The 13521-nt window shown below is 48.4% G+C and overlaps 1 protein-coding gene across 2 annotated transcripts in view; it reads left to right on the top strand.

Annotated features, from left to right (window-relative positions):
* The window catches only part of frmpd1b (FERM and PDZ domain containing 1b), a 104700-nt gene that overhangs the window by 32271 nt on the left and 58908 nt on the right, over window positions 1-13521 (top strand). For both annotated transcript variants that reach the window (XM_034181155.1, XM_034181154.1), the window contains exons 3-4: window positions 1402-1512; window positions 4447-4619. In XM_034181155.1, coding sequence (XP_034037046.1) covers window positions 1406-1512; window positions 4447-4619 — 280 coding nt within the window. In that variant the 5' untranslated portion in view covers window positions 1402-1405. The remainder of the gene's footprint in view (window positions 1-1401; window positions 1513-4446; window positions 4620-13521) is intronic.

The following is a 13521-nucleotide window of genomic DNA, read 5'->3' as shown; positions in this document are numbered from 1 at the left end:
TAAACCCTACGTTCCGGCCCCAGGCTCTGCATTCTCATGGTGCAGGACTACTTTGTGTCCCTAGGGTGAATAAAAAGTCTGCGGGTCACAGAGTTTTCTCTTGTCGTGCCCCTGCTCTGTGAAATGATCTCCCTGCGTCAATAAAACAGTCAGATTCTGTAGAGACTTTGAAGTCCAGATTTAAGATGCACTTATTTTCTCTTTCGTATGGCTAGCATACTGCCATAGTACGGTACTATGCTTCCTACCCTTTTAAATTCATTTTATTTGTAAACAGAGTGGGTCGCAGCCACAACTTTATATAAAGTCTGGGTCTTTTAGTGAAGCTTAGGGCAAGTGGCCAACGATCACTTTAGTATTTCTTCTATTTTTCTTGTTGCTTTATTTCTTCTGTTTTTCTTGTTGCAGTATAATTTGTTGCTCTTGCAACAAATTACTGTATTTGTTGTCTTTCTTCTTCAGACAACTTTATTGATCCCAAAAAGGTGCAATTATGTTTGAGCTGCGGCTCCACCCAGAAGTGGGAGTGGGTGTCTTCTTCTGCAAGCTTCCCATCCTGAACACCAGCATGGACTCCCAAAATTTCCTGTATATTTGTATTGTCAAGTGTGTCTGTAGCATGGTCCAAGCAGAGGGTCACCCCTTTGAGTCTGGTCTGCTTTAAGTTTCTTCCTCAATTCATCAGAGGGAGTTTTTCCTTACCACTGTCGCCTGTGTGCTTGCTCTAGGGGTTGGTAAGGTTAGACCTTACTTGTGTGAAGCGTCTTGAGGCAGCTTTGTTGTGATTTGGTGCTATATAAATGAAAATAAATTCAGAATCTTGTTCAGTCTGTCACTTATTTCAGCAGAGATGTTCATGTCTCTGGTTTCTCTGCGTTTGAGATTCTAAGACACCTGGGATGACCTAGTGGAGTCATAAGGTCGATGTATAGATGTATTTAATGAGAGATATCTTTGAAGGAGAACAAAGGTACAAGTCTTTAGGGTCCTGGTGCTTCCTGTTTTATTGTGTGGTTGTGAGACTTGGATTTTAACCAGTCACCTAAGGTGCCGACTAGATGTGTTTGGTACCAGATCTCTTTGGAGGATTCTTGGGTGTGCCAAACAAATGGAGATGAGAAGTATCACTGGCATTGTAAGGGAACATCAGCTGTGACATTTTGGCACACAATTCTCTGGATGTGTCAGTGTTGTGGGCCACCGCAGCTGGAGAACTTCAATTCAACCTGATTGTGGCAGGTAGGTTTTTGCTTTCGAGGGGTGGGGATGGACCAGTTGTCTGCCTGGGTGGTGTAGCGGATGCAGTGACGCATTACACTAGTACATGCTCCCAAACCTATCCTTTGTTTGTTTGTGTTTACATCTCAAACCCATGTTTCTTTCTGTTTCTTATATTTTTAGATAAATGGAAGAAAAGGAGCGATGTAGGAGCAGGTCTCCGGCTCGGAAGGCCAGTAGGATGCAGCAGGTGGTGGGAACTATAATACGACGTACCCGAGAATCACTCAGCAGGTATGATATGAACCATTAAAGAGATGGTATTGCTTAAAATATGTTTTTACCTGGCTTTTACACTTAAATGTGGTTGAGGTTACATGTTAAACTCATTAAAGCCCACAGTTCTATCTTTGCCTCGAGAAATTCTCCTGCAATAAGCCAAATTTCACTGCCTTGGTCACTGGAACAGAATCTCTGTACAGTTGTATTTACACTAAGTACAAATGTTTGTACCATTACTTCCTGAGGCTCATACCTTAACATTTTTCTTGCAAAATAATGTTGGAACAAGGAAAAACAAAGACATTTCACAGTGTCAAAAGAAAGGAAAAAATCATTCCTGGTTCCACCCCGTAATCCAGAGCGGATTTCAAAATGTATTGGTTTCTTTTTGGCCCATGGTCCATTGTTCTGCCAAGAGTCATGAAAATCAGTTCAGCAGTTTAATCTTGTTAACAGCCAGCCAGCCAAAAACAGATCCTTGGTGATGGTAATAAAGCTGAGTGAAATGTTCTGATCCCGTGTATACCCGATTCTGATAGATCTCAGGAACTAAGCAGAGTAGGTACTGCTTAGTACATGCCTCTGATTGGCTGACTGTTGTGACATGACAGTCCCCTTTCCATGCCCTTTCTTTGACTTTCTACATATACAGTGGATTTGTTAACACCAACCCTAACCCTAACCCTGATCTGTGGGACTTGAAATTCCTTCCTGTGTGTACAGATGTTTCTTGTAGTAGCTCTCTGTGCTTCTACTACTGTTTGTACTGTGTTTTGGGATATGTGTTCCGTACCTGTAGTACACATTTACTCGTTTCAGCGTCTTCATCTTCTTCCCTTTTATCTGAAGTTGATGACTGATGCGGCCAGTCCCCGCATGGAACATATATGACTGCATGTATGACAGGATAAAGTTGGTGCCGATCCTCCCAGGTTTACTGAGTAATGTTGGTCTTTTTTAGTGTTTGTTTGACCTGGTCTTGTAGTGCTGTATGGGGCACCTCACATTTCTTCTGCCAGTGCTGAGATCACTGTGAAGCACCTTGCATAGGAGTCCAGAGTCAATTCCATGCACATGCCCAGTCCATCTGAGTTAGTGTTTAATGCTTCTTGGGCCATTTTGTGGACACCAATGTTGGTGACATTGTCCTCCCATTTAATGTGCATTACTGCCTGGTGCTTCTGCTGATGGAAATGTTCCAGTTTCTTGACATTGCTTTGATGTAAGGTCCAAGTTTTGCACCCATATAAGAGAGTGGAAGCAACAATTGCTTGGTAGAAAATGATTTTTGCCTGTATTCTGAAGTTTTTAATTGTTGCAGACTTCTTTTTATAATCTCTGATTTCTGTTATGGACTTCTATTTTTTACACACATTGAAGCATTGCATTGACTGGACAGGATGCTTCCAAGATAGGGGAATTGTTCTGCAGATTCTTAAATGGCGTCATTGATGCTAATGATGAAGACTAGAAGTGCAGTCTTGGGTGCTAGTTGTGCGAGCACTTGTGTTGATGGTGAGGCAGAAACAAGTGTATATACTTTCTTCAAGCTGTCAGCTTACAGTACATTTGTGTGCCTTCAGGTCTTTGGGTCAGTGTGGCATTGCTGTCACTGCATACCTCATCTCTGTGATGTGGATGGTATTCATGCACCTCTTGGAGTACAGCCTGGGCAGAACAAAACGTTGATCATTATAATTGTATTATAATGACATCCATTTCACAATGAACAAATATTTGCACAAAAACAATAAAGATTATCAGTTTGAACATTAAATATCTTGTCTTTATGGTGTATTCAATTAAATATAGGTTGAAGAGGATTTGCAAATGATTGTGTTCTGTTTTGATTTACATTTCGCACAACGTCCCAACTTCATTGGAAATGGGGTTGTATGTCGCAGGCATGAACGAGCAAAGCTTTTCAGCATCTCAACATGTCATTTCCATCCTTCAGACTTATTTTTCAGTAAATGTTGGGCAGCATTAGCATGGCTAAAAACATTCAGCTTCTGGGGGTAGAAGCCCCCCAGACCCTTCCAACTACAGGCCTCTTAACCCCCCCATCATTTTAAGCATTTTCCCCCGAGATCTCATCTATTGTCAATCCAGAAAATGTTGATCCTGGAAGTGTCCAACATTTGACATTTCCTGTTTCACTGTGGGCTCAAAATGGGTCATTTCCTGTTTCAGTGTCAACTTGTCACTGAATTCCCATGAGATTTCATGAGATTTTGTCTGTTGCCAATCCAGGAAGTGTCAATCCAGAAAGTGTTCAACATTTGACATTTCCTGTGGACTCAAAATTCGGCACTTCCTGTTTGGGACACAGTGTATCATGAGCGAGCGTCGCTTCGCTCGTATTATTGTTTGTATTAACTGGCTGGCCAGGTTAGCTAGCTTAACAACAGAGTATTTAAAGCACACATTGTCTGTGTATCTGCTACATGACACCACTATAGTTTTAGCTAATAAATTCAAAACCAATTCAGAAGAAAGAATAGTTTTCATATCTAATACAAGCGCAAATCCTGTTCTGTTCACCCAACAGTTTAACAGTCAATCTCTGCTATTACCGCCACTAACCGACATAAGAACACGGTCAGAATGTTTGAACTCTTTCTCATCTAGTCCACATGCATTTTTGTGGGAATTGTGAAAGAAATGGATAAAAGGGAGGAAAAAATGTGAGGCAGATTTAGATCACAGCCTAAATTTGAACAACCTTAATCATCTCCACAGTGTTTCTGCTGAACTCCATCTACTCCTTTTTGAGTTTTGGCACCTGCAGGTCCTCCCTTCGTCTTTAGTTGGCAGATTTTCTACACAAAATGGTGAAGGCACAGAGAAATTGAAGTTTCACCACTTCATCCACTCGAAATGGCAAACTTACAGTTTCCACTCAAGTCACCTGTCACATTTGTGTTGCTCATTTGACCTCTACAGAGAGCGGTTACTAGGCGATGGGAGGTCGCAGCGCTCCAACAGTCTGTCCAATCAAAACTTCCAGGTGAAGCTGACGGTGCAAATCACCAAGGACCACGTCCTGGACCGCACCACTGGCCATGGCTTCATCCTCAGTCCATGCGCACCCCTGCTGGTCAGGGATGTCATCACAGGTAAACGGGAATGGGTGTGTCTCTTTACGTGTCCGTCTGTGTGAGTGCCGCATTGTATTCCTGCTCCTTCCCCAAACTGCCACTTGCTTCATGCAAAAGAGCAACGCCTACGGCGAGATGGATTTAAACACTCTCTCTGTCTCTGCCTGTGTGCACATTCATGCACAATGACCCTCTCCTGGCATTCAGACTGCAGGGCAGGATACCAGGCGAGCTGTAGAAACAACAGCGCCATCTGCTCATCCTTTCTGAATTTAATCACATTTCATTGAAGCAACTTTTATAAATGTGAAGGAGAGAGAGAGCGAGAGAGAGATATGCTGACACATTGCTTTTTATCCATGCTGCAAAATAAGCTCATAAATGCAATGGGGAGGCTCACCGGGTCTGTAATTGCTGTCTACAGCATGACAGGGAGAATGTGATAACACAAGATATGATTAAACAGAAAGAAAAAGTGACCACAGGAAGACAAAGGAGCAGAAACACAATAATCAAACAGACAAAAGACATTAAAGGGGTCCTACCGAGATTCTGTCTGCATATAGACAGTAAATTTTCATATGGAGGGAATTCAGCTGGAAAAATCTTATAAGATATTTTATTACACCCACTCAGAAATCCCACTATGATGGAGCTCCCCCTATATGTTAGTTATACTTAGTTATTTATATATATATTTGGGCATCCAGTGTGGGCAGCAAAGTAAGAATTTCATTGCACAGGGAAACATGTTTCTTTACTGTGCATATGATAATAAAAGCTTTGAATCTTGAATCTTGAAAATGTGGTAACCAACATGCAAACCACCATCACGTTTTCTGGGACTGCCCAGCTATCAAGGACTTTGGAGAGAGATACACATGGCTCTACAAGATATTTTCAAGGATGTAGTGCCTGTCGAGATGAATATTATATACTTTGGAAATCTACTCCAGAAATGGTTAAAAAAAAGACAACTATTTATTGAACATTTTGTTTGTCGCAGCTAAAAAGGCATTAACCACGAAATGGTTATTACAGGAGAGTCAAACTTTAACTGTATGGATGGACATTAACATGGACATTTACAATTTGTAAAAGGTAACATCGTGTGTCAGCTACAAATTGTTTTCTCAGATCGCTAGTTAAGTTGTAATGACAGTCTGCTCCCTAATTGTTTTGGTTCTGTTTGTGTTATTTTCTAATATTGCTTTACAGCATTTTGTGGCTACAGTATATGTTACGTATATATTTGGCACTAAATGCTAATAAAAAATTTTTAAAAAGACAGTAAGTTTTCCAGAGTACCATATTTTCTGGAGTGTAAGTATTTGTTTCCTAGTTTGTGAGGTTCTGTGACTTATTCACACAAAAATCATATATTTGGTATGAATAATAATAATAATAATAATAATAACAACTACTTATATAGGAGTTTCCCAGGAATCAAAGCGCTAAACAAAATAAAGTAACAAAAGAATAAATGGCAATAATAAAAAGTATATGACAACAATGCCACAAAAATCCCAAATTAACCCTCTGGGGCCGACGCCGTCGTATACGGTGGCTAAGACCAAGCTTTACTAAATTATAAATAACTTTTTAATGATATGAGATAGAAACATACTTTTTTTTTTTGCTGAAAAGTTAACTCCGCGGACTTTCGAGCCAGCCATCAGCCATCTTTGTACTCCTCATAGAAGCTGTGTGATGACGTGTGCAATGTGAGTGTCCAATTGGAATTAGTTCACCGTCACATGGTTTTCCAAAATCCAATCGTAGGGCAGATTCACCTCACATGAAAACCCAAAGATCGTTTTCAGGAGTGATATGTTACTAGTTTGCCCATTTGAATAGCCCCCTGGGTGCTCCAATGAGTACATACTATTGGGCTCCAAATGCACCCTGCGCCATTACGCACAGCGATCACTGAAAGCAGACGGAGCAGACAGAGAGCCTCTGATGACAATCTCACGTGCTCAAACAAAGAGTGTGTAACTATCAGGATTGCTCCACTAGTTTGCATGTGAATGATACTGGATAACTCTGTTGCTTTTACCATGAAGATAAAAAAAACCATAGACCATTTTGTATATATTGTTCAAAATGTGCATTTGTTTTTATTGTTTGAACCTATTTGTTGTACAGTTTTTCACACAAGACCTCAAATTACCTTTATAAAGTGTCAAAACAGTTGTTTATTATAGTTTGCTGTGTGTTTTGAATAAATGTGTGTGGAAAATTATTTTCCGCTTTACTTTTTTCTTTCTTATTTTTGTTTGTAAACCTTTATTACATTTCTAAAACACAACAAAAGCATATATATTCTGAAAGCACAGGTTGTCCTGAAAAAAAGAGACATAAAACTTGATTGTGGGATGCAGGGAGAGCTGTTAACAGCAATAATAAAACATTTATGCCAGGCGAGTGAACTGTCCAAAAAATGCCCTCGGACCCCAGAGGGTTAAAGAGCTGTTTAAAAAAAAAAAAAAAAAAAAAGAAGTGGGGAAAAAAGGTAGGTAGGAGTTTTTCCTCTTCAAGAGGCATTTTTTAACAGGTGGCTTTTATACTCTGGTGCGACTTATACTCTGAAAAACATGGGTAAAATAGACTGTGCAGAAAATACATTTGGTCCCGCTCCAGCCAGTGTTGAATCACCTGTATTATTATGTTAAATCAGTGACACCCAAATAGATCCTTGGCATTTGGTGGATTGTATGTCAGTGACATTCATTAATTTTCCCATTGTATGAGTGACATCATGTACTGTGCATTTTTTTACCATACATTTTACTGTAATTGAATCATTCCATTTACTTTTCGTAAAATGCTTCCATGATATGAAGAAGCTAAATCTAGTAGCTGCGGTGTTTGTGGGGACATCTTTAGCGGCTGTAGAAGAACTGATGAAGATGAAGAACTGAGCAAGGTCCTATTGTGATTTTTCATTAGATTGAGGAAAGCAGACGTGCTCTGCTCAGTGGTGTGTCGGTGGGTCACCTGCAGGGTGGGGTCAACTGCTGGGTGGACACAGACCTGTCTGTGCTCCGCTGCTGTCTGCTTCCTGTTCCAAGAAGAAACACCCCTTTAAATTTAAATATAAAATGAAGTGGATCTATTTAGGTGTCATATAAAACAAATAATGAATATCTTCTGTTGGGAAGGTGTCGTAACACGGACCCACAACAGGGGGCGCTACTGAACGGACAATGGATAAGGAAAGGAGTAACAATTTAATGTTGCACAAGTACACAACGTAAAACAAACAAAGGTTCTGCCAATCACACACAAGAGGATTGCGGGCAGGCTCGAAGATAGGAGACCTCAGATGAACGAAGAGCCGGGACCCACACCGCTTCCACCACCAACGGCCTGAAGAACACCGAAGCCGCCAAGCCCCGAGTCCCCAGGTGGTCTCTGTCCTCCGTTGTCGGCCCTGGTACTGCTGGCAGAAAAAACAGAAGGTAGTGAGTGTGAATCCTCACACCCAGCAACCTTGATTATTGATTCTTGTGGAGGGAGAGCCTCCACCTCCAATCATACACACGTGCAGCTCCGAAAATCCAGTCAAGGAAATACCACCAGGAAAAAACAGCTGCAAAACAGATCAGATTATTTTGACATATAAGTCAGCAGAGAGATTACCTTGTATTGTAGGAGATTTCTCGGCGAGGAGGTGGAGTCGCCACCCGGCCTTTATGGTGATGGTGATGATGAGATGATGAGTGACAGCTGGTGTTGAGGATGATTGACGGCTGTCACTCCCAGTGGTTCTGGCGCCCTCTTGTGCTTGAAGCCCGCACTCCAAGCAGGGCGCCATCCGGTGGTGGTGAGCCAGCAGTACCTCCTCTTCGGCGGCCCACACAACAGGACCCCCCCCTCAACGGGCGCCTCCTGGCGCCCGACCAGGCTTGTCCGGGTGTCGGTGGTAGAAATCGACCAGAAGGGCCGGGTCCAGGATGAAGCTCCTCTTCACCCAGGAGCGTTCCTCGGGTCCGTAACCCTCCCAGTCCACCAAGTACTGAAAGCCCCGACCCATCCGACGGACGTCCAGGAGCCGACGAACGGTCCATGCCGGCTCCCCGTCGATGATCCGGGCAGGAGGTGGGTCGGGTCCGGGGGAGCAGAGCGGTGAGGTGTGGTATGGCTTGAGTTTGGAAACATGAACAGGACCCCCCCCTCAACGGGCGCCTCCTGGCGCCCGACCAGGCTTGTCCGGGTGTCGGCCCCTACATACCTACCAGGGCAGGAGGTGTGGCTATCCACCAAAGATATCCCGCTCCAGGTGACCTCCCACAAACTCAAGGACCGCTTCATCGGGCCGTTCCCCATCGCCAAGATCCTCAGTCCAGCCGCAGTGAAGCTAACTCTCCCGGCTTCACTGCGGATCCATCCGGTTTTTCATGTTTCCAAACTCAAGCCATACCACACCTCACCGCTCTGCTCCCCCGGACCCGACCCACCTCCTGCCCGGATCATCGACGGGGAGCCGGCATGGACCGTTCGTCGGCTCCTGGACGTCCGTCGGATGGGTCGGGGCTTTCAGTACTTGGTGGACTGGGAGGGTTACGGACCCGAGGAACGCTCCTGGGTGAAGAGGAGCTTCATCCTGGACCCGGCCCTTCTGGTCGATTTCTACCACCGACACCCGGACAAGCCTGGTCGGGCGCCAGGAGGCGCCCGTTGAGGGGGGCGGCCCACACAACAGGACCCCCCCCTCAACGGGCGCCTCCTGGCGCCCGACCAGGCTTGTCCGGGTGTCGGTGGTAGAAATCGACCAGAAGGGCCGGGTCCAGGATGAAGCTCCTCTTCACCCAGGAGCGTTCCTCGGGTCCGTAACCCTCCCAGTCCACCAAGTACTGAAAGCCCCGACCCATCCGACGGACGTCCAGGAGCCGACGAACGGTCCATGCCGGCTCCCCGTCGATGATCCGGGCAGGAGGTGGGTCGGGTCCGGGGGAGCAGAGCGGTGAGGTGTGGTATGGCTTGAGTTTGGAAACATGAAAAACCGGATGGATCCGCAGTGAAGCCGGGAGAGTTAGCTTCACTGCGGCTGGACTGAGGATCTTGGCGATGGGGAACGGCCCGATGAAGCGGTCCTTGAGTTTGTGGGAGGTCACCTGGAGCGGGATATCTTTGGTGGATAGCCACACCTCCTGCCCTGGTAGGTATGTAGGGGCCGGGGAACGCCGGCGGTCTGCATGGGCCTTGGCCCTCGTCCGGGCCTGCAACAGGGCAGAGCGGGCGGCCCGCCACACCCGGCAGCACCTCCGCAGGTGGGCCTGGACCGAGGGTACCCCGACCTCTCCCTCCACAAGTGGGAACAACGGGGGCTGGTAGCCCAGACACGCTTCAAAGGGGGAGAGGCCGGTGGCAGAGGATACTTGGCTGTTGTGAGCGTACTCGATCCAGGCCAGATGGTTACTCCAGGCCGCCGGGTGAGCGGAGGTGACACAACGAAGAGCCTGTTCAAGTTCCTGGTTCGCCCGCTCTGCCTGGCCGTTCGTCTGTGGGTGGTACCCGGACGAGAGACGCACGGTGGCCCCCAGTTCCTTACAAAAACTCCTCCAGACCTGCGAGGAAAACTGGGGACCACGATCCGAGACGATGTCCGACGGTATCCCATGCAGACGCACGACGTGGTGAACCAGGAGGTCTGCCGTCTCCTGGGCCGTTGGGAGCTTCGGGAGGGCCACGAAGTGGGCCGCCTTGGAGAACCGGTCCACTATCGTCAGTATGGCGGTGTTGCCCTGGGACGGCGGGAGGCCCGTGACGAAGTCCAGACCGATGTGGGACCAGGGGCGATGAGGCACAGGCAGGGTTGGAGGAGACCCCTGGTCTTGCGATGGTCCGCCTTGCCCCTGGCACAGGTGGTGCAGGCCTGGACGTAGTCCCGGACGTCGGCTTCCAGTGACGCCCACCAGAAGCGCTGCTGGACTACTGCCACGGTCCTACGCACTCCAGGATGACAGGAGAGCTTGGATCCGTGGCAGAAGTCCAAGACGGCAGCCCTAGCCTCTGGTGGAACGTAGAGTCTATTCTTCGGACCGTTTCCCGGGTCCGGGTTCTTAGTCTGGGCCTCCCGGACGATCTCCTCCACGTCCCAGGTGAGGGTAGCCACGACAGTGGACTCGGGAAGGATGGTGTCGATGGGGTCCGACAACCCGACCTTGGCTTCCTCTTCGTGCACCCGGGACAATGCATCAGATCGTTGATTTTTGGTCCCGGGGCGGTAGGTGATCCGGAAGTCAAAGCGTGCGAAGAACAGGGACCAGCGGGCTTGCCTGGGGTTCAGCCGCTTGGCGGTCCGGATGTACTCCAGGTTCCGGTGGTCCGTAAAAACCGTGAAAGGCCCCGTAGCCCCCTCCAACAGGTGTCTCCACTCTTCTAGAGCCTCCTTCACCGCGAGGAGTTCTCGATTGCCCACGTCATAGTTCCGTTCAGCGGGGGTCAACCTGCGGGAAAAGTAGGCACAAGGATGGAGAACCTTATCGGACTCCCCGCTCTGGGACAGCACGGCTCCTATTCCTGAGTCTGAGGCGTCCACCTCTACTACAAACTGGCGAGTAGGATCAGGCTGCACCAGAACTGGAGCAGATGAAAACCGGCGTTTCAACTCCCTAAACGCGGCCTCGCACCGGTCCGACCAGGTGAAGGGGACTTTGGTGGAGGTCAGGGCGGTCAGGGGGCTAACGACCTGACTGTAACCCTTAATGAACCTCCTGTAGAAGTTTGCGAAGCCGAGGAACTGTTGCAGCTTCCTACGGCTCGTTGGTTGGGGCCAATCCCTCACCGCCGCAACCTTGGCCGGATCCGGGGCGACGGAGTTGGAGGAGATGATAAACCCCAAGAAGGACAGAGAAGTGCGGTGAAACTCACACTTCTCGCCCTTCACAAACAGCCGGTTCTCTAACAACCGCTGTAGGACCTGACGTACATGCCGGACATGGGTCTCAGGATCCGGGGAAAAGATGAGTATATCATCCAGATACACGAAGACAAACCGGTGCAGGAAGTCCCGCAGGACGTCATTAACCAAGGCTTGGAACGTCGCGGGGGCGTTAGTGAGACCGAACGGCATGACCAGGTACTCAAAATGACCCAACGGGGTGTTAAACGCCGTCTTCCATTCATCTCCCTTCCGGATCCGAACTAGATGGTACGCATTCCTAAGATCGAGTTTGGTGAATATTTTGGCTCCATGCAGGGGTGTGAACACCGAATCCAAGAGGGGCAATGGGTATCGATTGCGAACCGTGATCTCGTTCAATCCCCTGTAATCGATGCATGGACGAAGTCCGCCGTCTTTCTTGCCCACAAAAAAGAAACCAGCACCCATCGGGGAGGTGGAGTTCCGGATCAACCCGGCGGCCAAGGAGTCCCGGATGTAGGTTTCCATTGATTCGCGTTCCGGACGTGAGAGATTGTACAGCCTGCTGGACGGGAACTCACTGCCCGGAACCAAATCGATGGCACAATCGTACGGACGGTGTGGTGGAAGGGCGAGCGCCAGATCTTTGCTGAAGACGTCAGCCAGATCATGGTACTCCCCTGGCACCGCCGTCAGATTGGGAGGGGTTTTAACCTCCTCCTTAGCCGTCATTCCGGGGGGAACCGAGGATCCTAAACACTCCCGGTGGCAGGTTTCGCTCCACTGCACCACGACCCCAGACGGCCAATCGATCCGGGGATTGTGCTTCACCATCCAAGGAAAACCCAAAATCACTCGGGAGGTAGAAGATGTCACGTAAAACACTATCTCCTCCCGGTGATTCCCAGACACAACCAAGGTCACAGGCTGGGTCCGGTGTGTGATTAGCGGGAGTAGAGTGCCATCTAGTGCCCGTACCTTCAAGGGCGAAGGCAGAGCCACTAGGGGGAGCCCCACTTCCTTTGCCCATCTGCTATCCAACAGATTCCCTTCGGACCCCGTGTCCACCAGTGCTGGGGCGTGAAGGGTTAAATCCCCACTCAGGATTACCACTGGGATTCGTGCTGATTTGCGGGAACTTCCCGTGCACATGTTATGGCCCACCCTTAGCCCAGTGTCTAAGGACGGGCGTTGGTGTTTGACCGTTTGGGGCAGTCTTTTAACAGGTGCTCACATGAGCCACAGTAAAAACATTCCCCGCGGGCCAGTCTCCTTTGTTTAATATCTGCTCTCACTTTAGCCCTGCTCGTGTCCATAGCTTCGTCAGCAGGGGGAGCTGTTGCCACACGGAGCCCACCGGCAATGGAGCGTGAGGACGACGTCACCCCGTCAGACCCGGAAGAGAGAGGGACGGCTTGTGCCCGGCCACGCCCCCCGGCCTGCTCCCGACGGTGTTCATTCAAACGGTTGTCTAAGCGTATAACCAGAGTGACAAGCCCGTCGAAAGTCTGCGGTTCGTCCTTAGCCAGTAAATGCTCCTTCAGTACTGGGGACAGTCCGCTTATGAAGGCGGCGCGGAGCGCGACGTCATTCCAACCCGACCTCGCAGCCGCGATGCGGAAGTCGACAGCGTAATCGGCCGCGCTCCGACGCCCCTGTCTCAGTGACAGCAGCACGGTCGAGGCGGTCTCGCCTCTGTTGGGATGATCAAACACCTGTTTGAATTCCCGTATAAACCCAGCGTATGACGTCAGAAGCCATGACTGCTGTTCCCAGAGCGCTGTAGCCCAAGCGCGTGCCTCACCTCGAAGCAAATTAATTACATAAGCCACCCGGGTGGCGTCTGCCGCGTACATGACTGGACGCTGTGCAAAAACGAGCGAACACTGCATCAAGAAGTCTGCGCACGTCTCCACACAGCCTCCGTACGGTTCAGGAGGACTTATGTAAGCTTCAGGGGACGGTGGGGGGGGTAGTTGAACGGCCAGTGGAACATCTACATTAGGCCCCGGACCAGCAGGAGGAGACACTGCAGCGACGCTTGACTCG

This window comes from Thalassophryne amazonica, chromosome 11 (assembly GCF_902500255.1).
Source record: "Thalassophryne amazonica chromosome 11, fThaAma1.1, whole genome shotgun sequence".
Classification (NCBI taxonomy): Eukaryota; Metazoa; Chordata; class Actinopteri; order Batrachoidiformes; family Batrachoididae; genus Thalassophryne; species Thalassophryne amazonica.
This window is presented reverse-complemented; position numbering and strand designations above follow the sequence as displayed.